The 25798-nt window shown below is 35.9% G+C and overlaps 1 protein-coding gene across 9 annotated transcripts in view; it reads left to right on the forward strand.

Annotated features, from left to right (window-relative positions):
- BTRC (beta-transducin repeat containing E3 ubiquitin protein ligase) overlaps nucleotides 1-25798 on the forward strand; it is a 180915-nt gene that overhangs the window by 82936 nt on the left and 72181 nt on the right. For 6 of the 9 annotated variants that reach the window (XM_086680678.1, XM_086680677.1, XM_086680674.1 and 3 more), the window contains one exon: nucleotides 14362-14439. The exons of the other annotated variants lie outside the window; for them this stretch is intronic. In XM_086680678.1, coding sequence (XP_086536804.1) covers nucleotides 14362-14439 — 78 coding nt within the window. The remainder of the gene's footprint in view (nucleotides 1-14361; nucleotides 14440-25798) is intronic. 9 annotated transcript variants of the gene reach the window in all.

The raw sequence follows: 25798 nt of genomic DNA on the forward strand, positions 1-25798 counted from the left end.
GAAAGCATAGTGTGGGGCATGACTACTTGGAGGCATAGGGTGGGGGGGGGGGAGCGGGGCGGGGGGAGCGGATTTACAAAGCAATAGAAGCATGCAGCTAGTTTTCAGGCGCAGGTTGGAGTTTTGCGGGTCAAGGCAGACCAGACGAGTAGCTTATCTTGAGGGACGCAAGTAATAGACCAAATATAGAGCAGCTATTTCAGGAATCATGTAGGTCATTTAATTATCCATTATGATTGAGTGGCTAATGCTCTTTTGGCAATTACATGACCTCTGTTATTCTTGAAACCTTTCCAGGCCCTCGTGGGTCGAATGACCCACCAGTCAGTGCTTGCAGACTTCATTCCACTCAGAAGGAAAAGAGATGCTGGGAACTACTGGCATTTAGAAATGGCTATGCTTTCTTTACCAACCACTACCCAGAATGTCTTTGTACAGCAGTCAGTGATAGGCAACTGGTTTTGAAGTCAACTATTCCTTCATTGCCTTCATTGCAGGAGCAAGAGATCCATTGGTTTCCACAAGAGGGAATTGTGGCAAAACAAACTAAATACCAAGTTGGTTCTTAGGCTATTCACAGGTTCTGGGCTGTGAGAACAAGTACTAACGTGTTAAAACTAATGTTTGATATCTGTCAAACCAGTTATCCAATATGGAGGTCTAAAGTTAGTAAAGCGATTTTTTTTCATCCATAACACAACAAAATACTATTGATGATAATAACAGATATTTAAAAATCATTGATTAAAACTAGTCCCATTTAAATTGGCTAATCATTATAATTTTTATCATTTTAGCATGATTATTTAATTAAATAAAAAGGCCATTTTAAAATGAGCTGCTGATCCAAGGTCGAATAATTCTGGAACATTTGGATTAATATTTCTCATGTGTTTTTTCTTTAATCAACGAAGGATCATTAATATTTGCAAAGAAAGCTCTTTACTTCTGCCAAATGGTAGTAAAACTTACTTTTTCAATTTGTAGTGACTTTTCATGTAATTCTGAGAAAAGAAAATAATGTAGATTTGTTGTGACTCTTTAAGAACAATTTTGGTATAGAAAGTAATGACACATAAACTGTTTGTAGGATTTGTCAGGAATGCATAAACAAAATTCTGTATACTTAACCAAATGGAAGATTTAAGGTATTTAATCATTCTCTAGTATTCCAATAATTTAAGACCATAGGCTTAAGAGAAATAGTTTTGTTAGAGAAACACACAAACATACCCTTTAAGTAGAAACCATTTGCATTGTTATATAAAAAAAAAAAATCTGGAGAAAAAGAAAACTGTTTTTAAATTTGTTATACTTAAAGAGCATTGTTAAAACAACAGCAGCCAACCTACAAAGGTTGTTTATTCCTGGGGCGGTAAAATTAGCCATCTTTCCAAATAAATTTGTTAAAGTACTCCTGGTAGAACTATGAAGTTAATCTGTTTTGGTTTTATTTTCATTTTGTTGTTTGGTAATATTGACAAATGAAAAATTGAAGCCATGAATTGTTATTTATAACCTTTGACCCTTCAGAAATAGAAGACTTCTCACTTAAATTTTAAATCCTTTAGGCCAATACTACCTTGGTATCTGGCTATTTAGAGGCCTATGAGAATATAGTCATTATAAATTATATTAGCTGTTTTCTGTTTAAAAACATATTTTCCCTTATTGTAGTTTTTAAAAAAATTCTGTGGTGGAGATGAGCAGAAAATGAGAAAGCAGAATTTATAGTAAAAGCAAAAGTTACAGCTTAAAGCCGAGTATCCTGGATAAGGAGTGTAGTTAGTCTGTTTGGCATTTTAAGAAGAAAGCAAGAGATAATAAAACAAAGTGTGATTTTTTTTATTTCTTATTGATATATTGCAGTTCTTTAAGGCATATCCTTCAAGTATATGTTGGCCTATGTTGGACCATGTTTTTCTACCCTTGGGAACCAAAAATCTATATAAGTCTATGTAAGAGGAGATGATATTTGTAATTTTAAAGACCTGAAAATTCGTTAAGACTTTGTATAATTAGTGGAAAAGTCCAGAGGATAATAAGCCCACAAAATAGTAATTTTTTAATAATAATAAGAAAAAAAGTAATTAAATAAGGGACAGTTCACAACTGAAATACATACCTGACACAAATCTTAACCTAGTCCAATCTGGTTTTTAGAAATTTACTTACTTACGTGGAAGGATTTCATTTTTACTCCACAATAGGTAGACATTGGGGATATTACAGTTTATCAACTTTAAAGAAGCCTTTAATTTTTTTTCATGATATTGTTGAATTGTAATCAAATGGGAACACCAAAACAGGGAAGACATCCAAGGTGACGAAAATCATTTAGCAGAAAAAAATCAGGAATAGGGATGAGAGAAATAACTAATCTGCAGACAGAAAGGATTTTGGCATACATCCTAAGGGTTCTATAGTTCTCAACCCCATTTTGAGAAATCAAAAAGATCTACAGAATGCAGATGTCTTTGAGTTACAAAAATAACCAGATGTGCTTATTAGTAGAAGCAAATGTTTGCCTCTTAATTCACCTAAAACTATATGCAGAGGATCTCTGGATGAAATATTGTGTAAATATGGCAGAAAAGAAAATTGTGGCATGAAAGGCTCTGCCCTAAACACATAATCAAAAAGGTAGTATCTTGAAAAGGAAAAAAAAAACAAAAAAAACAACACCCATTCTTTAAGATCCATGTAGATTTAAAGGTAAAAGAGGTAAATTAAGCTAGAAACACTTTTGTTTCACATGGTAGGTGAGTTTGGTTTTATATTACATGTGTCTTTTTATCCCAAATCTTTGGTGAATTTTTGTTCACCTTACCATGCTTGTTTAGCTACTTCGTGTTTTGTCAATTGTATTTTAAACAGTGAAAGCATATGCATGAAACTCCTTTTTTTCCTGAATGAGAGTGATAGTTGTCTTAGTTCTGTCAAGAAAAACAACCTACAGTAGTATATAAATGCCCCCTTGTAAGCCTATTGGGATTTTTAAAAATATTAAGCCACATTGTTACAAGTAAATGCAGTTTTGTGACCTAATTGGGATGTTAAGCAGAATAAAATGAAAAAATAGGTGCTGGAAAGGTCAAGGTGTAAAGTTTTTGGTTTGTTTTTAAATCAAGCCTTTAGAATCAAAAACCTTTAGAGTTTAAATAGACTATTACTTCTGATGTGGAGCATATTAACATAATTACAAACTCTTTTATATACTCCTGGTCATTCTTAAGTTGAGGTTCAGCCTTTAAGTCACACAGCTGACTGTGTTGAGACTGCTGTGTGATAGCTCTTCTATTCACAAAACGTGTAAAACAAGTAACTGTTTCAGCTTTTTTTTTTTAATTCCCATGTGTATTGGCAGAAATTCATCCTTTTCCTATAGCTGTACATTTAATGGTGAAGTATTAAAATGCCATATTACAGTGTATTCTGTAACTTGAAAGTTAACAAAAGCATGCTTGTTCCTTCCTGCCCTTGCCTTGTCACTCCCTGGTGCAGCTCCTCGCTTCCATCCTTCTTATCGGAGTATCTCAGTGTTTAGTTGAGCTTGTTTATCTGAAAAGAGCAGGAGGCAGGCTTTTAGGGAGTAAGCTACATGTTCCAGTATAACAGGCACCAATGCTGTTTGACTTGAAAAACATTTGATCTCTTACATTAACAGCCCGTGTCACTGTAATAGAGACTACAGCTGGGCTGCTGCTCAGTTTTCTATTATTTTAGCTTTGAAATAACTGTTAGTGCTGCTCCAAAATCTCCGTGTTTAAAATTGTATATTGGCTGTCCCCCCAGGACTCGTAAGTAAACAAGGTGATATGTGTGGCCAGGAGCATATTTTGTTAGCTTTGTTTTAAATAAGAATCTTCCCTATCTAAATATGGTGTTTGTCTGATCCCTCATAGTGTGCATGCTTTTGTAAATTTGTAGATCTAGCAGTATTGTAAAGCGGACTTTTGTTTGTTACTAATGCGTGAGCCTGATCAGTAACTATTAATTAGGAACTTTTTTCCCTCGAATTAATGAAGCATTTAGTTTTCTCATGAAGCTTAACTTCAAATATCCTGCACAATTTCCCTAAGTATAGCAGTAGTTGAAAATGGGTAAGCAAGAATTTAAGGGGTATGTTTATTAGGCTTAAATATGCTTAGCTTTGTTTTAAAATATTCAGTTATTGGTAATTTCTGTGCCAGGAATACTCTGACAATTGGAATTAAAGTAGCAGTATTTAAAGAATAGAAAATCAAATTTGTAAATTCAGTTTGTTGTTTTCTTCCTTTTTTGAAGTACCTCTTATTTTAATAGTGGTAGAACGGCAGATTATAGTATTGGTGGAATGATAGCAATCTTACTCCTTTTCTTCCTTTCTGTATTTATTAAAAACCCAGTATGTTTTCCTCTTCTAATTATTTTCTGGTATCCTACAGAACTACCAAGCCACCCAACACTTTCTTTGAACTTAACCTAAAATACATATATCAGCTAGCACAAGTATAATTGGTTGAAAGGCAGCCATCTATCTGGGAGTTCTTCTAAATACTGAATGTGTCATGTGCTTTGACAGGACATATCTGTAATATCTCTGAATACAGAAAGCACTTTCTGTGTTAGCTGTAGGTGTTAATGCAGTAATGTGTTTTAAGAATGTGTGCAGTGCAAATTCAAGCTTGTGAGGTAATGACAAGTGTTTGCCTGCATAGACAATATATTTTTCCCCCTGAGGTCCCCACACACCTAGTTTCCCTCAAGCTCATCATCTCTGTCAGGTTAATCAATAGGCACCGTATGGCAGAGGGTCAGTAATCAGTGTCATCGTGCCTTTAAATCGTGTTGAAAATTTGCTTAAAGCCTGGGCCAATTAACATCGAGATGATGAATGGATGGGAAGATGGGAAGAGCCTGACGCTCAGGGGCTTTGTGAGGAGGAGATGCTCAGCTGTTGAGCAGCAGACACCAGCGAATAAAATCAGCCATTCATGTGAGCTCAGTCCACCCACTCTTAATGATAATGTCAATCTAGCAAAATATATACACATTGGAGTTGTCACGAGTTCATAAATCAAAGGAGTTTGTCAAAGGCATTCAGATTAACGAGGCAGCAGCAATAACAAGTCAAATTTGCATAGAGAATTGCTCGAATCTCAGTAAATTATGATCCTGTTTTTCATTTGATTATTTGCTAATGTCTCAAGAGGGAGAATGATTATATTAGCATGCAAAATCTACTCCAGAAGTAGAAATCTGAAGTATAGAAGACCAGCACACTATGACAATTAATCAGTTTCTGCATACTAGCATAAATGCACAAGGCCCAGAAATGAACTTCTTTTTTATTATTATTTCTCCTTGCTACTGATCCAAATGGTTCAGCTTGACAGAGACTTTATATTGCTTTAACAGTGTTCTGAATTGTGCCTGCAGGCAAGACATAGTTATGCAGCTATAACCAACCTATCCATCTGCCAACCAGATTGGAATTCTCCTATCCAAGGCTTCCATTAACCCCCACTGACAGCTCCAAACAGGATTAAGAATTTGGAAGCATAAAAAATAGTTGTTCTTTGCAAATATACACAATCCCTTTGCATTTTTAGAAAGGCTGCATCTGTAGTGTTTTATAATTAGTGCCGGACAGTGTCGCAGGGGAAAAAATCTAGTTGGTAGTTTTTTTTACTTCTCTCATAGGAAGTAAGACAGTACTAATGGAAATCCTGTGTGTTTGGTTGTCTGATAGTGCTTTCCATTATATCTGGTTCCTAGCACTGTGCTCGGATTGGTATATTACTAGAAAATACCACTTCTTGAAAGCTTTAACTGGAAGATCTTGTTGAAGTTTAGCAGGATGGGGAGGCTTTGATGTGGTTGTGGTTTAATCGAGTATGTCAAATGATAAACGTGCTGGAGAAGCAGTGTGCATGAAAACATGCCAGAGAATATTATCTTATGAGGACACTTCAGGTCCTCCCTAGAACTGGTCCTTGAATAGGATTCTTCAGTCAGCTTCTGAACTTAAATGACTTATGTTTTCCCCAATGTATCCTAGAAGGATTAATTAAAATTTGTTTAGATACACACACACATATTTTGGTTGTCACCTTTCACTAAAGGGTTTGAGTGGTTCTTATCCATGTAGTTAAATTACCTTTAACCTTGTAGAATTGTTTCTGTTTTTGAGAATTGCAAATCATATATATTTGGAGGCTGTTCTTAGTTCCAAATGATATATTAAGTTAATGGGAAAAATATTAATTCAATTACTAATTTACCAATCAAGCCCACTGTATGATGTTTGCAACTAGCTATTAGAAATTGGTCTCAAGATTTCATCTTTCATGTGGTTGTCATTCTATGTGATGATGCTCAAATGACTCCGTTTTTTAAATGTGTTCAAAATCAGAGTCAAAATCACCACAATTTACCCACTTCACTAAAATGATATAACTTTCCTGGTTACAGAATCCTTTGAATTTTCTCAATAAGAAATGTGGCATAGGTGGGGAATGTTACTTCTAGTGTTGGCAGTGATTATTTTATTTATAACAGATGTCTATTTAGACAGACTCAGGCTCTGTTGCACCATCCAACCTTGAGCAAGATGCTTATTCAAAGATTATGATAAGTCATTACAAGTGGCTTGACTTTTCATCACTGTGTAAATTAGTTTAGTTTTTCATTTGATTATATAATCAACTCTTGATTATCCATGTCATCAGGAGTTGTGTGTTCGAATAGATAACTGAAAACAGTAAATAAGCCACTTACTAGGTCGTGGAGAATATTGCCCTAGCCGTAAACCTGCTGTGTGCTATCATCAAAATCCGTCTACTTGTTTTGGACACTGGGAGAAACAAATAAAATCCAGTTCTGAAGAATCAGGAGTGCTTTGCTTATCCACAGAAGAACTTTTCCTTCTTAATCAAGGCTTGGCAAACTTTAACTGTAAAGGACCAGACAATAAATATTTGAGGCTTTCTGGGCCATAGGATCTCTATTGTGATTATTCACCTTTGCCATTGATGTATGCAAGTTGCCATAGATAAAAGGTGAATGAATGAGTGGAGTTGGCTAAGTTCCAGTAAAACATTATTTGCAAAAACTTTATTTAGAGCAGGAACTTGCTAGCTCCTGCTTTAAATTGTCATGCTGACATCCTTAGTGATGGGCTAGTAGGACTGTAGTTGGGCTATCACTTTGAAGGTTTTCTGCTTTGAAAATCTTTTTTTTTTACTAAAAATTTTTTTTACATTTTTTTATTTTTGAAAGACAGAGACAGAGCACAAGTGGGGGAGGGGCAGAGAGAAGGAGACACAGAATCCAAAGCAGGCTCCAGGCTTCGAGCTGTCAGCACAGAGCCCGATTCAGGACTCAAACCCACAAACCGCGAGATCGTGACCAGAACTGAAGTTGGATGCTTAACCGACTGAGCCACCTAGGCGCCCCTGAAAATCTTTTTTAAAGCTAGCTGGACAATGTGGGTATAGGGCTTTGATTATTTATTAAGCACTTATCTGTATATTATGTAATGTGTTGGGAAGTACACGGAGCCACAAAGACTTTTTACCCAGTAAGCTTTCAATGTTATTGGGTAGCTGAGAGTAACATGCAGACATTTACCTAATTAAGTGCTCAACTGTGTGGACCAAGATAAAAATGTTAAGGAATTTCCAGTAGGGAAAGATGGAATAGCTGTATGGTTTCTTAGAGAATTCGACAGTTGAAACTCATTTCAAGAATGGGTAGGACTTGAATAGATTAAATAATTTTCTTGTGTTTATAATTGTTGAATGAATGACATTAAAATTAAGGATCCTTCCAGCCTGAAAATGTTGAGGTCATATCACTTGTTTATAAGACTGTGAAGAGACTTGCTTGACTAGGGCAGAAAATGTATGTTGAGGGAAATAACTTGGTGTAATGTGGCAGAAAATTCTGGAAGATCTTGAAAATCAGGCCTAGAACTTAATATTTGATTCCATAGATACAAAGGGCTACTGAACGTTTTTAAGGAAAAAAGACCACCATGAAATTGGTGGTGTTTAAGAAAGATTAATCTGGCAATAGCATTCAATCCAGCAAACGCTTAAAAGCTCATATTATGTTCTCAAACTTTGTGCTGAGCCACTCACTGGAAAATGCAGATGAAAAAGAAACTGCCCCTGCTCAGAAGGAATCTTACAGTGGGGAGTAGGGGTGGGAAGCTTGTTCACAGAGAGATATAATATAGAGAGATATAAAGTAGAAGTGCCAAAATAGAAATAAAGTGCTAATTCAGAGTAATCAGTTCCATCTGGGGTGGGTGTAGGTGGAGGAGGGGATAAGCGTAGGCTTCCCTGACAAAGTATCGTTTTAGTTGATTCTTGAATCAGGATTTTGATGATGGAGAGATCAGGAAAGGAGTCTATTACACACTGAGGGAATAGAATTAGCAAAAGCACAGGGATGAGAGAGTGCTTTTCATACTTTGGAGAATGGTAAATAATGTCATGTAAATGGTTCCAGAGACTGATGGAAAGGTAAATTGTCCAGATTGTGGATGCTATACTAAGAGGTTTGGACTTAATCCTGAAGGTGACAGAGAGCTATAAAAGGTGTTTGAGCAAGGTGTGGGGTGAGATGAGGTAAGTCTTTTTAGAACGATGGTTTTGACAGTAGTGTATAGAATGGTTTAGATAAGGGTTTCGGTAAGTGTGTCAGAAGGCTGTCTCAATAGTAATAGCATTGGTGGTGGCCTAGAGTAGAGACTGGAAATACAAACCAAGGGTTAGATCTATTAAAAAAGATGATTCAAAGGAAAAATTGAAAACCTGAAATTGGTTAGATACATTCAAAGAAAAAAAAAGTCGGGGGGAGGGATGAGTAAAAATTGACTGAGGATTTAAGTTTGAGGTGGAAAGAAAAGTTGGGAGAGAAGGAGGTGGCCTAAGATGGGTAAGAATGGTAAAAGAGTGCCTTAAATTTGGATATGTTGATTTTGAGACAGGTTATTTAAATTTATCACCTGAATACTTTCTTTGAGATGATTTCTTTTTCTTTTTTATTCAACTCGAGGTTACTCCTGGACACATTTTATCCAAAATACATCCCTGAGATCTAATGCACAGGCTTTAGCATTATTTCACTTCATTGACTTTTTCCTACCCAAACATCTGTGAGTATGTGTATAGGTGTTACAACCCAAATGCTTCCAGTTTGAAGTTACAATTCTAAACTAGTAAGTGCTGGACTAAGAGAGGGGGTGCAGGCATGAGGGTGGGGTGGGCAGAGAGAGCGGGAGAAAGAATCCAAAGCAGGCTCTATGCTGTCAGCGCAGAGCCTGATGCTTGGCTTGAGCTCAGGAATTGTGAGATCATGACCTGAGCCGAAATCAAGAGTCAGATGCTTAACCTACTGAGCCACCCAGGGGCTTCTGGGCTTAAGTGAGAAATATTGAATTAAAGGTAATAAATTTATGAAAAGTAATGAAATATTTTAGAAATATTTTAATATACTGCTACTATTTATACCATATTATTGCTCCAGGACTACAAATACATTCTGCAAATGTGTTTACTATAATGAAATGTTTAATCTGAGTATTGTGAATGAGCTGTAATAGGCAGTCAGATTCTTCTAGTTGGCTCAGGGTTAAGTGGTAGAATGTAACTTTTATTTATATTTGAGGGAATTTTTCCCCCAAAATTTATTTTTCACTTATCTGACTTCTACCTTTCCATTTTTTTTAAGTTCATTTATTTTGAGAGAGAGAGAGAGCAAGTTGGGAGGGGCAGGGAGAGAGAGAGAGAGAGAGAGAGAGAGAGAGAGAGAATCAATCCCAAGCAGGCGCCGTGCTGTCAGCGCAGAGCCCAGTGCGGGGCTCAAACTCACGAACCATGAGATCATGACCTGAGCCGAAATCAAGAGTCAGACGCTTAACCAGCTGAGCCCCGTCTTTCCATTTTTAAACATATTTTCCTCTAGGTTTCATCAGTTTTACTTGCTATTTTTTATTTTCACATGATTTCAGAATTCCAGAACAGTTGAAAGAATAGTGAAGAGAGTCCCTTTATACTCTTCACACATATTCTCCACATATTAACATGTTGCCACATTTGCTTTATCTCTGTTTATGTGGAAACATGTGCTCACATTCATTTACTTATTATTTTTTCTGAACCTTTTGAAAGTTAGTTACAGATATAATGTCCTTTTTCCAACATAAGTGTTTCATTGTATGTTCCAAAAAACAAGGATATTCTTTCAAATAATCACAGTACAAATTAGCAAAATCAGGAAACAATGTATAAAGAAACTGTGGAGCATCCATACAGTGATACTACTTGACAGTAAAAAGGAAAGAACTACTGGTCTATTCAACAAGAGTGAATCTCAGATGTATTAAGCCAAGTGGGTAAAGGCTCAAAAAATTACATAGTATATGGTTCCATTTTGTGATATTTGGAAAAGATAAAATTATCGAGACAAAAAAAATCTGTGATTACTAGAGAAAGGGGCTCACTGGATAAGGGCAGTGCAAGAGAATTTGGGAAATGATACATCTTGAGTGCGGTGGTAGTTACATAACGGTATGTTTTTTGTCAAACTCGTATAACTAAACACCAAAACAAGTGAATTTTTCTGTATGTAAATTTTAAAAGTGAGGAAACAATCAGGCAATTAACACCAATACAATGTTATTAGCTCATCTGTAGACCTTATTCAAATTTTTCTAATTGTTCCAATAATGTTTTTTTATACCATTATGTCACAATACTCAGTACTTAACCATCAAAATCAAATGCAGTAGAGGGGTCAGGAGGAAGAAAATCGTGGGTGTGGTCTAGATAGGCACTACTCATTCTGTTAGATGCAGATCACTGTTGTCACTATATAAGTCTGTACAGAGGAGTTTACCATCAATTTTACCCCCACCCCAGTGATCTCAGAGCACAAGTTGCATTCAGTTGTCATGTCTCTTTAGTTTCCTTTCACCTGAAACAGATCCTTAGTCTTTCTTTGTATTTCATGACTGTGACATTTTTTGTTAGTACAATACTAGTAATTTTAAAAAATTACTCAATCCCTCAATTTGGGTTAGTCTGATATTTTCTGTGATCAGATTGAGCTCAGATATTTTTGGCAAGGTTACCTCAGAAGTAATAATGTGTTCTTCTCAGTACATCATATCAAGAGGCACATAATGTTAAGGTAGTGTCTATCAGATCTCTCTACTGTGAGGTAGAGATAAATAAATCAGATTAAGAGAGTCAGGAGGAAGAAAATTGTGGATATGGGCTAGATAGTTGCCGCTCATTAGGTTCACGTTACTGTTTTCACAATGTAATTTAGTATATAGAGAGTTTACCATCAATTTTGTTTCCCTTCCTGTACGTATACAGTAAAAATGTGCTTTATGGTGACTTTACTATAATAAACTTTGACCAAAACATAACTAGGCTTCCAGTTTATTATGATGACATTTTTACAAAACATAATTAATGTTCAAATATAGGAATTTACATTGAATTAAACCAGTTTTGATTATAAATGGTACTTCATTTAAGGGAGGGTGGAACTTCATGGTCTGGGGAATAGTTACTTGCAAATTGTAAGTTTATAATTGAATACTGCCTTAAGTTTGTATTCTGTAAAACATTTAATTTTTTAATTTTAGCATTTAAAACTTTGATTTATACTTTATTTTTTATTTTGTTTAACGTTTATTTATTTACTTTGTGAAAGAGAGAGAGAGAACAAGAGCTGGGGAGGGGCAGAGAGGGAGAGAGAATATCCCAAGCAGGCTCTGCACTGTCAGCACAGAGCCCGACACAGGGCTCAACCACACAAACCATGAATCATGACCTGAGCCAAAACCAAGAGTCAGACACTTAACTGACTAAGCCACCTAGGCTCCCCTATACTTTCTTTTTTTTTTTTTTTAAAGTTAAATACTCAAGTTGATCTTACGGGTTTAATGTTGGCCTTTCCCCTCCTTTGCTTATCTTACAGTGGCATACATTGCTAGTTTCCTTGTTTGGAATGCTTTATAGTCATTAATTCAGCTTTATCTCTCTGTTTTGTAGGTAGACTAAATTACTTTTTTTTCAAAATGGGGAGAAAAACAGAATTCTGAAGTTATTGAGTCTCTCTGTCCCTTGCTTATAGCAAAGCATATTTTTTTCTTTTTTGTCTTAATTTTAGGGACCATTACCTTCAAGTGGTCATCACAAATATAAAATATCAGGTTAAATCTCATAAGAGATTTCTGCCCAAAAGGAACACCTTACAGTAGTAGTCTGTCACCCAACTACAGGTAATGCACAGGGCCCACAGATTGTAGCCACAGAGGTGCAAAGGCCCTAAAATGACACTATATATATGCTGCTTGTCCTTTAATATATTTTAAAATACAATATTTGATACAAACCAAAAAAGGTACACCTAAGTTTAAAGTACAGTTATGATCCTATACTCTACTAATTACTTCATACTTATATGAAAATTTTCAGATCAACTCATGTTTGGAAACAATTCCTGGATCTAAAAATAAAGTAGCTCCCCAGTTAGACTGTGTTGGATATATGTAATGAGTATTTTAAACTTGCAAATATTAAAATATTAACACTATAAAGGTAGTTGTGGAAAATAGTACCCAAAAATATGTATTCGGAGTTTCTGTATTTTCCCTTGCAGATAGTGACTTACATGTGTTGATTACCAGATTTTTTTTCTATTATTTTGTATTGTGGTAAAAATATATAACAAAATTAATCATCTTAACCATTTTTTAGTGGTGTTAAATACACTCATAATGTTTTGCAACCATCACCCGCATCTGTCTCCATAATTCTCCATCTTGTAAAACTGAAATTCTATACCCATTAAACAATAATTCCCCATTCCCCCCTTCTCCCAGTCCCTGGCAATCACCATCCGCTTTCTGTATGATTTTGACTACTCTGAGTATCTCATATATGTGGAATCATACAGTGTTTATCTTTCTGTGACTGACTTATGTCACTTAGCATAATGTTCTCAAGGTTTGTCCATGTTGTAGCCTGTATCATTTTCCTTCCTTTTTGAGGCTGAACCCTGTTCCTTTGATGTATACACCACATTTTATTTATCCCTTCCATCAGTCAGTGGACACTTGGATTGCTTCCACCTTTTAGCTATTGTGGGTAATGCTGCTATGAACATGAATGTGCACATACCTCCTTGAGACTCTGCTTTCTACTCTTTTGAGTATATACCAGAAGTGGAATTGCTGGATCATATGATAATTCTATTTTTAATTTTTGAGGAACCACCATACTGTTTTCCATAGCAGCTGTTTCTACATTCATACTAACAGTGCATAAGAGTTCCAATTTCTCAGCAACCTTGCCAATATATATTTTGGTTTTTGTCTGTTTTTTATAGTCGCCTTCTTGATGAATGTGATGTGGTATCTACTTACACTTTTTGATTTACATTCTGAAATATGATTAGTGATGTTGGTCATCTTTTTATGTGCTGATTGGCCGTTTGTACCTTCTTTAGAGAAATGTCTAGCCAAGTCCTTTGTGCATTTTTGAATTGGGTTGTTTGGGGTTTTTTGTTTGGTTAGTTGACAACTTCTTTACATATTCTAGATATTAGTCCTTTATCAGATACATGATTTGCAAATATTTTCTCCCATTCTGTGTGTTGCTGCTTTATAATTCTGTTGATATTTAGAATTCTGAACTTGCTTTCAATTGGATTGTTGTTTTTCCTCCTCTTCTTAAGTATTTAAAAATCCCATTGACATTTATGGCCTCCTAGCTGCTATTTGAGATGATAGTGGCAAGAATGGACTCTAATCCTAAAGCATTGATGAAATGATGTTGTTTTGAGCTAAGTACTATGTTATTTTTAATAAAAGAAAATCAAATCTGAGAAGAAGAAGAAGAGAAAGAACTCTTTTTTTAGGATCCATACTTTGAGAATTTGTAGTGACCAAACATTTAGTATAGTTCAAAACTAATTATTTAAAGAGAAGGTAATAATCATGCTTTAAGTTGTTATCAGCTAAGCATAAACTGGAACTTTCTCATGTCCAGTGCCCACCTGCATTTTCAAAGAGCAATAAACTAGATATCTGATGAATGTGATCTGCTGGGCAGTGCTTAAATATAAATGAAATACTTTCCACCTACGTCCCTACTTACATTTATTTATATACATGGGCATATGTTTTCCTTTACATAAGTGTATGTCTATGTGTATATAAATCTTCAAATGAATAAATGCATAAATATACATGGTATTCTAGCTTACAGAATTAGAAATGTAATTCAGTTACCCCCACAGAATAAGATTGAAGATAATGAGAACTGAATTAAAGCTTACTTTCTTTCACAGAATTCCTCAGAGAGAGAAGACTGTAATAATGGCGAACCCCCTAGGAAGATAATACCAGAGAAGAATTCACTTAGACAGGTATGAAATTCAGTCTGTCTTAAAGTAAAAAGCTACCAACAACAAAACAAAAGACAGGAAACCCTCAATTTGCCATTCATTAAGCATTAGAGCTTAAATTAAGAGTACTTTGAAGTTGGTCTGGCTATAGCCATCAATTTCAATCAGGTAACATTGTTTTCCCACTCATTTAAAAATATCCTAGGTGTACAAGTACAGGACAGATCGATTGCTTACGTGTAGTGAAAACAACATCAAATAAAAGTTTTCTTATTCAGGAAAAATAACTTGAATTGCTTCTTAAGTGCAGATAGTAGAATAGTTGGCTTTAAATCTTACTTTCCTACTGAGATTCTTAATACAGTAAAAAAAAATTAACAATCAAAAGGGATCTGCCTCTAGAGAAGTTAGCTCCTTTTAGTCTGAGCGATATTTGCCTTTTCTAAAAGTAAAGACTGTTACTGATAACCTAAAAAAATTTACTGCTTACTGTGTTCCCAATCCCCAAAGGTAACACATTTTACTTTGAAAGTTAATTCCTTGGTGCTCTCTTTTTTAAAATTAAAATGTCCTGGGCCACTTGGGTGACCAACTTCAGCTCAGGTCACGATCTCACAGTTGGTGAGTTTGAGCCCCTCATCAGGCTCTCTGCTGACACCTCAGAGTCTGGAGTCTGCGTCAGATTCTGTGTCTCCCTCTCTCTCTCTCTCTCTGCCCCTCCCCTGCTTGCACTCTGTCAGTCTCTGTCTCTCAAAAGTAAATAAACGTTAAAAAAAACTTTTTTGGGGGTTAAAATGTCCAAAAACATTTCATCAAAAAATTTCTTCTTCTCACTGCCTGTAGCAACAACCTCTAACATCTTCTGTCTCCCACTAGCAACAAAAACAAGTTCTTACAGTGTTGCCAGAGAATAGGCATACCACCTATTAACTTTTAATATATAGTTGGATAAGATGAGAACGAGCAGTAGTAAAAATAATTTTAATTTACTCGCATTATGGCATTATTCTAGGAAAAAGGAGGTCTAATATTTGTTGAGTGCCCACCATAACCCTGCTACTTGTTTCATTCCATCCTCACAATCCCCCTGCAAAGTTTCTAGATAGGGTCTCTGATTTATAGATGAAGAAAATGGAGGCTTAGAGAGACTAGAGGACTTGCTTATTATTAGCCAGTCAGTGAGTTAAAACCGAGATCTCCATGTTGCCCAAGTGTTTCTACTTCTGCCTTCTTATTCCGGTTTGTATAGTGTTTGGGTTTTGTTAATGTTTATTTTAGTTTTGAGAGTGAGAGAACACGAGCGAGCATGAGCAGGGGAGGGGCAGAGAGAGAGGGAGACACAGAATCTGAAGCAGGTTCCAGACTCTGAACTGTCAGCACGGAGCCCGACACGGGGCTCGAGACCACAAACTCTGAGATCGTGACCTGAGCCGAAGTCAGACGCTTAACCAACTGAGCCACGCAGGTGCCCCTGTATACAGTGTTAATTTCGGGAGAAAGTACTTGAAACTGTGATATGTCCATTTTTTTATTTACTTTCTGTTAAAAATTTGGGGATGGGCACTTTCGTTTTTTGTAAAAATTATTGTCTAGTAAGTAGAATTGAATCCATTCAGGAAGCTTTGTAAAAAACCCAAATGATCAGTGATTGGTATTGTGCAGTTACAACTTTAACTATTTGGAGACAAACACCTGATCTATAAATCTAAATAAATAGAACAGTATTGAGTAAGATAAATTTAGAGGTGGAAGCGGTCTGCCCACTATTCAGAAACAACTGTCAGAAAACAATGACACAACAAAAAGTTTTGGCAACTTTATTTAAGCTAACAAACGAATTTTCACTCTGCAAAGTTATAAATTAATTTTAATAGGCTGATCCAGATGGTCCATTTGGAAAATGGATAGGCTGATCTGTTGAAAATTAAACTAAATTTATCTCTCTCATACTTCAAACTGAAGCAAGAGAGAGAATCGTGCCTATTAAGTCCAGCACATACAGATGGACCAGCAGGTCACACATGGGACTAATCTGATTCATTTTAAAAATAAATGCATACATTATTGAATCATTTTCTACTTGCAAGATCTGTCGTGTGCAATATTTGAAAGAGATTTGATGTGGCTTTTTCATTGCTTTTTAGCAGGTTTGCTTCACCCTCTCCACTCTAATATAACAACTGTCTTGTTTTTGTTTTTGTTTTTCCTCCTATTGCTCCACAATGGTTTTTCTAATATCTGCCATTCAGTGTTGAGATCCAAGCTCTGGAGATTAATTAGGTCATGAGGTTTTTTTTTCCCCCTCCTCTCTTTGTAAAGGGTTTTTTCTCTATTCTCTTTATGAAGAGCATGAACTCAGTGTTCTTGGAAAGAGAAATGGCCTTTAGAAACTGGGAAGTAGGAGATCCTCTTGGGGCCCTCTGAATCTTTTAGCTTCTGGGTGTTTTAACAGCCCCATGAATGCAGATTTGTAAATTTATTGCAGTGCCATCTGGTTTTTTGCTCGAACCAGATTACTGTTGGCTTGTGTCTGTCTATTGTGGTGGTCACTCCCTAGGAGCTTGCCCTCTCAATCTTAGGGAAGAGTGATGAATAGCAGGGGTCAATAGAAGCGGGTCACAGGGCAGCTGTCCGGGACTGCCCTGAACTTGATTACCCCACTGCTGATTTTTTTAATGTAGGACATAATATATAAGCTGTTTAAACTCCCCCTTTTCTCTGTTGCATGACAATAATGAAGTGCCATTTGCTCCCCCTCCCCACTTTAGTCAAGCTATATAGATAAAAAGATGTCAAAGCTGCCTTTTCCCTAGTGTTGATGTAGGTAGGATTTGCATCATGTAGGCCAATCCCTTGAGATTCTTTTACAGATATTTCTAATGGGATTTCAGGAACTCTTTCACTTTTTATTTTTAAATGCTTGGTTACATAGTAGTGTTTTAAACTGATTTTATAGTTTACATATATTGTTCTAAAGTACAGTTTCACAGGTGTTGATAGACTGTGACTACTGTGTGGTAACTTTGAGTTACTTAATCACTGTAGGAGCTAAAAGAAAGGTTATCACTACAATTCTTACAGACATTTAAAGGATAATGAGGGAATATTATAAACAACTTTAAACCACAGCTTTGGCAACTTAGATGAAATGGACTAATTCCTTGAAAAATAAAACTTACAGAAACCAATGCAAGGTGAAACCAAATTTGAATAGCCTGATGTCTCTTAAAGAAATCAGATTATCAAAAGGCCCCCATATGGTTTCACTGGTGAATTCTATGAAATATTGCAGAATAAATAACCCACTCCTGTGCAAACTCAGAAAATAGAGAAGGCAGGAACACTTCCGGACTTGTATTCTGAGGCCACCATTACCGTAATTCCAAAACCTAACAAAGACATTAGTAGAAAAAGAAAATACTGAGGGAGAAAGTCAGGAGACATTGGTCCCTGTGTCACTAAGCCATTTTGTATACCTGCTTTTCCATTCCATATCAAAAGGCAGGAAAGTTGGTGGGGAAAGAAAGGTAATGTATTCTTTTAATTTTCTAAATTTCAGAATAATCTCTTCTATCCACATTAAGTGAAGTGTGAACTTTTATTTAAAGAATGTACAAAGTGGCTACAATTTTCTTTCTACTTTTATTCCTAAAATGTGAAGTCAAAGAAACCATAGCAACTGTTTTCATAGCTTTTATTCATATCTGCAAACAAGGGCAAAGGCCTGGGAGGACACATGAAAGTACTCATTACTTTTTGAAAATGTAGCCTTACAACATGCAACTCCTTTGCTTCACATTGGTGCTAATAGGATCTGTCAGCCCTGCCTTTCTATGTAATTGAGTAAATTGTGACCTCTATCTAATCCTTCCCCCATCCCCCATTCCCTTTGTGTATGTGTCCACTTACCATCCTGAGAACGTGGGCAGTGATAAATAAAGCATTGAGTAGAACTCTCTCAACTCTTTGAAAGCAGCATGATGCCAGCCCTCTAGTTATATTTCTTTAAGTGTTTACGTTTTTCTGTATTCTTTCTCTTGTGTAGCTGGAACCCTGGGGATGCAAAGCCATGAGAGAGGCCAAGAAGCTAACAAAGTAGCTGTCTCCCTTGTTAGCTTGTTCCTTTATTCTTTAAAAACAAGATAAAAACCATCTGGCTCAGGGCATTACATTTTCCTCCCCCATGCACCTCTATAGATGGAGACTTCACCTGCAGTGAGGGTTTACATTGATTAGGGAGGGAGCAGTAATTCAAGCTTCCATCCTCTTCAAGGATACTTTGCAGTCTTTTAAAGGTGCTGACCCACTGAGTTAAACTGTCAAGGGAGGATAAAAAAGTATCTTCATCCCAGGAGGTAACAGCTGCCAGGTTTTCAACACCTTGCACGCTGCTGGAAAAATGTCACAATTGTCAGCTGAAAGAAAAATGACTGTGTTGTCATCTTCTGTTAATGACTGGGCCTTATAAAGGGAACTACATAAGCCTTTTGGAAGGAATAAGTAGCTGTTTTCCTTCCCTATCCCTGTGCCCCCAAATTCCTATGTTGTTCTGAACAGTACCTTGGAGTAGATCCATAAAACACAGCAGTAAAGATCTTAAACAGCCCCGTATAAGCATGGGGGTCTAACTGGCACAGCTCCTTTATACAGTTGGATGAGTAGGAGGAAAAAAGCACGTCACTGACACAGAAAATGACATTATATTGTGTATTAACAAAACAACAACAACAACAAAAAGTCATTCATAAGCCAGTGAACTGAGAGAAAACATACTGTATTTCTGCTCTTTGGAGGACAATTTGTTTTCAAGCAGCATCCAGATGGGTAAATACCACGACATTTCTTTTTTTCAAGAGAGCCACTTCTTTTCTTCCTTAAAAAAAAAAAAACAAAACCAAAAAAAACCCTCACTGAATTTACTTCCTTTAATAGCTCTATAATGTTTGTATATGATGGCATTCCCTTCTTTCTGATTTGATTGATGAGGAGAGAAGGTTTAATGAAGTCCCAGATATTAGCCAGGCAAGTTTTTTTTCTATTTGTTTTAGGTTAGTCATTTTAATTGTATTGAGTAATTAGAAGGTACACACAGCCAGGGGAGCTTTGTTCTGATAATTGCTCAAGAAAACCCATTCCCTATCTGCTGTTGCTTTGTGTTAAGACACTTCTCCCTCTAGTGGCAATAGTAAGCACTTTGACTTGGCAGTAGGCAAGGTGTAATTGCAATATGACAAACTATGCTTAAGGGACTATCTTGTAAATACTTTAGTTTGGAGTTTGGCGTTATTTCATTATATATGTGTGCTTTTTTTTTCCCTATGAAACTTCCTACCTCTTTTTTACCCCCTGAAGTGCTTTGGGCTTTGGATGGAAAAATATTGCGTGAGATGTTTATTAAAAAAAAAAAAAAAAAAAATCACAGTGCATCCTGGGTAATGTTTTGCAGCTTGACTTAATTTTAGTCATCTGTTTTAATTACCTATTTATAAAAATGCTTTTGCATTTGTAGACATTATTTAATACTTTGGAAGAAGCACCTCATTTGAAATAAATAAATAAATTGTACTTATTTTAAATAGTCCATGTAAAAGATCTTAAAGGTAATTAATGTAGGTCTCTTAAGTAAGACAAAAGTGATTTTTCCAAGTCTGATGAAGTGATTTGTTTATTTAACTTCCCACTTCGGCTGAATCCTTCAGAGTCTAATAACTTTTTTTAAAAACATGGTTTGGCAATTTGTGTCTAGCTACAAAAACCCTTCTTCCAAAAGAAGCAATTTAATAACCGGCTTTCTTAAAATTACTTTGAGGAAGGAAGACTGTATAGGGGGTTGGTGTTTTGTTTTATGTTTATTTCAGGGTAATCATTCTTTGATAAATTGTGTAATCACTGACTTAGTAGAAAAAGTATTATTGAACTCCTGGGTTGCAATGACCATAAAAAGTGTATTTTCATATAGAGACTTGAGATGTTGTGAATAAATTATAAAGGAAACAGCTTATATGCTGGTCGAAGCCCATATGGACCAATTCATTTTGTGTTCAGTGCTTAATGTGGATGTACCATTAAAAAAAAAAATGGTGAGGGGAGCCTATTGTGCCCTTTTGTATGAGTCTTTTAAAAATCTGCCCTAAGAGTACTTTGGGAGGAGATCAGATAGAGCATTGCATCCATTGAATGAGATTGGGTAGCATCAGCGTGGCATTTTTAAAGCCCAGTCCCAGCTTCCCTAGATGTCGCCTTGTAGTTTGCTTTTTCTATCCCATATTCTTGCTGGGAACTTGATTTGATGTTACCATATATCTGAAGGTCCCCGTCTCCCCCCTCCCTGTACCCCCCTGTACTGCCCCCCAATCGCTGCCCATTTTCATTATACCGTATCTTGTTTTGCTATAGGGCTGCTGAACAGATTTCTTAAGCAGCTTTTTGCAAGGTTAAAAGAATGCAGCCTGGTAACAAGTTTGTGTCATTTTAAATATATACCTTCTAGTAAATAAGGAGAAGTCTGGCAATCAATCCCTTTTAGTGTGTTATATGTTTCACCTGACAACTAAACCTTCTATTGATTAGCCATTACTTTGTTAGATAATCCTATGTCATTGAATCCATTGTAAAAAATTAAACTCTTTAAAATGTTTTACCCTAGCAGCACTGTGAAAATTGAAAACTTGTTCAGAATTACAGCCTGCTTTCACAAAGAAGGTAGTTTTCAGCAAGGCATCTTACTGGTTTATGCTTATGTGCTTTATATGCAATATAAAAACGTATTAAAGTACTCCAACGCAAAATTCTCTGCCTCTGGTTCAGCAGTGAGGCTACCTTTCCGAATGTTGCATGGGGACAGAGCGTATCTTGCCAGTGGCAATTATACTCACTAGTTTAATTCTAGCCTGGAAGAAGTCTTAGTAAAATATTGAATGTAAAATACTGAATTTTTTAGCCTTTTTATTCCAGGGTGATCTTAAGACTGTGACAAATTTTAGTTTACTAAGCTATGTGACTTTCTTGGGAGGTAAACAAGATCATATGCCCATTTTACAGATGGGATGTCTAGAAAATAAAAGCTTATGCATAGCCTTACTCTAGAAACTCCTGCAGGACTAGAACTGGTTTCTTGAATCTGTCTAATGTTCCTCTGAGTGTCTTCTAACCATTTCTGAGGGGAAAAGGAATTGTCTAACCTACCATAACTATTTTTTTCCTAGAAAATAGCGTATTTTTATTAATTATGCAAACATTTAGTCCTTTTTCCTCTAAAATATTAACTGCATACTTTTACATTTTCACTGACGTAAAATTTTCATACAGTGAACTGCATAGATATTGTATAAGTCAGTGAGTTAATGATGAGTCTATCTACCTGTGTAACCACCACCCTCATCAAGCTATAGAACATTTTCATTACCCAAGAAAGTTTCCTTGGTCTCCTTCCCAATCAGTTTTCCCATCGCCAGTGAATCAAAAACTGGTCAGCTTACTCTCCTAGGTTAGTTTCACCTTTTCTAGAATTTCATGTAATAGAATCATAGATTTTTGGAGTCTGACTTTCACTCAGTGTAATTTTATGACATCCATTTTATACCACTGTATCAGTAGTTTATTCTTTTTTATGATATATCTGTTGAATAAGTACATTATAGTTTGTTTTCCACTCTTTTGATGGACACCTAAGCTGCTTGCATTTTTGTAAGTGAAGTTGCTATGGATGTTCTTATGTAAAGCGTTTTTAGTGAGCATATGTTGAATACTTTTTGATGTGCTTATTAGCTATTCAGATATTTTGTGAAGTATCTAAGTTTTTTTGCCATTTAAAAAAATTGCATTGTCTTATTATTGAGTTCTAGAACTCAATTGTATTGAGTTCTGTTGAGTTCTAGCTGCTGGCTCTGTGAGATATGTGTTCTGTGTTTTCTCATAATATATGGCTTGCTTATTCATGGTGTGTTTTGATGAAAAGTTTCTAATTTTTGAATGAAACCCGGTCTGTCAATCATTACCCCATGATTTGTACATATTCTAGGTTTTCTTCCAGAAGGTTTGTAAGTTTTAGCTTTTACCCTTTAGTCCATCTCAAATTAGTTCTTATGAGTGCTGTTCATTATTTTACCTACACTTTTTTATTCAGTTGTTTTGATACCATTGTTGAAAAGTCTTTTCTTTCCCCCAATGAATTCCAGAAGTGTCGCTGCCAAAAATCAGTTGGTTGTACAAGTGTATTCTATTTCTCTCTCTCTCTCTCTTTTTTTTTTTTTAATATTTATTTATTTTGAGAGAGAGAGAGAGTGGGGAGGGGAAGGGGGATGCGGGAGACAGAATCCCAAGCAGGCTCTGCATTGTCAGCAGAGAGCCTGATGCAGCACTCCATCTCATGAACCCTGAGATCATGACCTGAGCCAAAATCAAGAGTCTGACACTTAACCGACCCAGCCACCCAGGTGCCCCCAGTGTAGTCTATTTCTGCACCTCCTGGAAAAGAGGGTGCTGCTGGGATGCAGAGCAAAGGGTAATAGCAGCTGAGGCACTGGCCAACCCCTACTTCAAATCCACACAGAGGACGAGCTCAAAGTACCTTTTCTTTTTAGAAGTGTCTATCCTTGCACCAAATACTACTGTCTTCATCATTGTAGCTTTAGTAAGTCTTGAAATCAGGTAGTGTGTGTGTGAGTCTTCCATGTCCTTTTTTTTAATTTATTGTTGAGAGAGAGAAACAGAACACAAGTCGGGGGGTGGGGGGGGAGGCAGAGAGAGGGAGACACAGAATCCGAAGCAGGCTCCAGGCTCTGAGTAAGCTGTCAGCACAGAGCGCAATGGGGGGCTCGAACCCCTGAACCGTGAGATCATGACCTGAGCCGAAGTTGGATGCTCAACTAACTGAGCCACCCAGGTGCCCCAAGTCTTCCATATTCTTAATTTTAATATTATTTTGGCTATCATAGATACTTTGCATTTCTATATAGATTTTAGAATCAACTTAGTTTCTTTCAAGAAGTCTGTGGGTTTTGATTTGGATTTTATTGAAACCATGTATCCATTTGAGTAGAATTAACCTTGCTGTAATATTGAGTTTTCCAGTCTGTAAACATGGTATATATCTGCATTTAATTGTCTTTCTAAATTTTTCTGAGCAATGTTTCTTAGTTTTCAGTGTATATTTCTTACTCAGGTCTAACTCTTTAATCTTTTTGCAGTGCTATTGTAAATTTTTTCATTCTCTAATTGTTTGTTGCTAGAAAATATAAATTGATTTTTGACTCTTGACCTTATTTCCTATCATTTGTTACTAAAGACAGTTTTATTTCTTCTTTTCCAACATATTTGCCATTTGTTTCCCTTTTTTGCTTTATTTGAATGGCAGTGGCCTCCAATACAATGTTGAATAGATGTGGTAAGAGAACAACATCTTTGCCTTCCTTGTCCCCAATCTCAGAGGGACTGTATTTGGTCTTTCACTACTAAGTATGATGTTAGTTAACATTTTTTTAGCCACTCTTTGTGGGATTAAGAACGTTCCCTTTTATTTCTAGTTTGCTGAGATTTTGGTTTGTTTTTGTTGTTGTTATTGTCATCATGAATGGGTGTTTAATTTTGTCAAGTGCTCCCATCCACACTTATTCTGTTAATATGGTGAATTACATTAATTGAATTTATTAAGACTTTTTGTGTCTGTGTTCATGGGGGATATTGGCCTGTAGTTTTCTTTCTAATGTCTGTGTCAGTTTTTGGTGTTAGGATTATGATGCCCTGATAAAATGAGATGAGAAGTCTTCTCCTCCTCCTCTGTTTTCTAAAAGTGTTTGTGTATAGTTCTGGTATTATTTCTTTCATATTATTTAATAGAATTCACCAGTGAAACCATCTGGGTAGAAGTTTTCTTTATGGGAGGATTTTTTAAAATTTATGTGGAATAATTTTTTATTACAATTTTAATTTCTTTAATAGATGCAGAGCTATTCAGATTTTCTATTTCTTATTGTGTCAGTTTTGGTAATTTATGTTTTTCAAGAAATGTACCTTATTCAACAGATTACAGACTGTATTTTTTTTATTTTAATACTGAGATTATCCCATATTGGGTTACTAAAAGCCCCTTTAAGCTGGCATCATTCCCCTCTGACACATCGCCATCATTCCCTGCAGATCTCCAGGTTCATCTTGTATTTTCACCATCCAGTCCTGTAACCAGCCATTTCTCCAGAGAGCTATGGTTCCTTTTAGTGTAAAATGGTATCTAGAAGCCAAGATTTTACATCTGGGTTTATATATTTGAAAACCATAAATTCACATTGGTACCTTCAATTCCAATTCAGCACCACAGAGTTTGTTCTAGATCTCTTCCTTTTCATATTTATAATTCTCTTTTCTAATTGTAAGAAACCTGGTTTGAGATTTTTTTTTTTCCTTTCAGCAATTTGAAAATGTTATTTCTTGTCTTCTAGCCTTTGTTGTTTATGGTGAAGAGTCTGCCTTTATTTATGTTGTTGGCTCCCGTGTATGAAGCATCCATCTTTTTTCTTTGGCTGCTTTCAAAGTTTTGTCTGTATTGGTTTTCAGCAATTTTGACTGTGTGTAGTTCTTGTTATCTTTGTATTTAATCTCCCTAGAGTTTGCTGATCTTCGATCAGTAAGCCAGTGGTTTTCACCAAATTTGAGAAATATTTGATCACTATTTTTATAACTTTTGTGCCCCATTATCACTTCTCTTCTAGGTTTCCAATTACACATATGTTAGATTATTGACATTTATTCCACAGATAATTGAGACTCTATTCATTTCATTTTCTTTCACTGTCTCTATTCTCCAGTTTGGATAATTTCAGTTGATCTGTCTTCATTGACTTTTTTTTCCCTGCTATCTCCAATCTGCTTTTAAGCCCATATAGTAAATTTTAAATTTCAGATAATACACTTTTCAGTTGTAGTTTCTGTCCGGTTCATTTTGGATTTTCATTTTTTTCTGGTGAAAATTTCTGTTCATTCATTATGACTGTCTTTCATTTAAGATGTTGAACATTCATTATAGCTTCTGTAAAGCTTTTATATGCTGATTCCCATACAAGATCATCTCAGGGTCATTTTTTATCCTTTTTTCTCTTGACTATGGGTTCCATTTATCTGCTTTTTCTCATGTCTAGCAGTTTTTTTATTATATTGTAGAATTATAAATGACTAATTGCGATGACCCTGGATTCTTTTATCTAACACCGATTAACTTACTGACTGATCACATGACTTCATAGAGTCTTGGTTCCATGTTTGTTAGGGCAAGTATGTTTTGATTTTGCCCTTGGTCTTAAGGTAGATCCCTTACTCCTTAGACTTACTATTTATTCTCAGTGTAGGGTTTTCCAACTTTTCAGTGGAAAGTTTGAGGTGCCTATCA

Source organism: Puma concolor, chromosome D2 (genome assembly GCF_028749965.1).
Source record: "Puma concolor isolate L17-30 chromosome D2, mPumCon1.1.hap2, whole genome shotgun sequence".
Classification (NCBI taxonomy): Eukaryota; Metazoa; Chordata; class Mammalia; order Carnivora; family Felidae; genus Puma; species Puma concolor.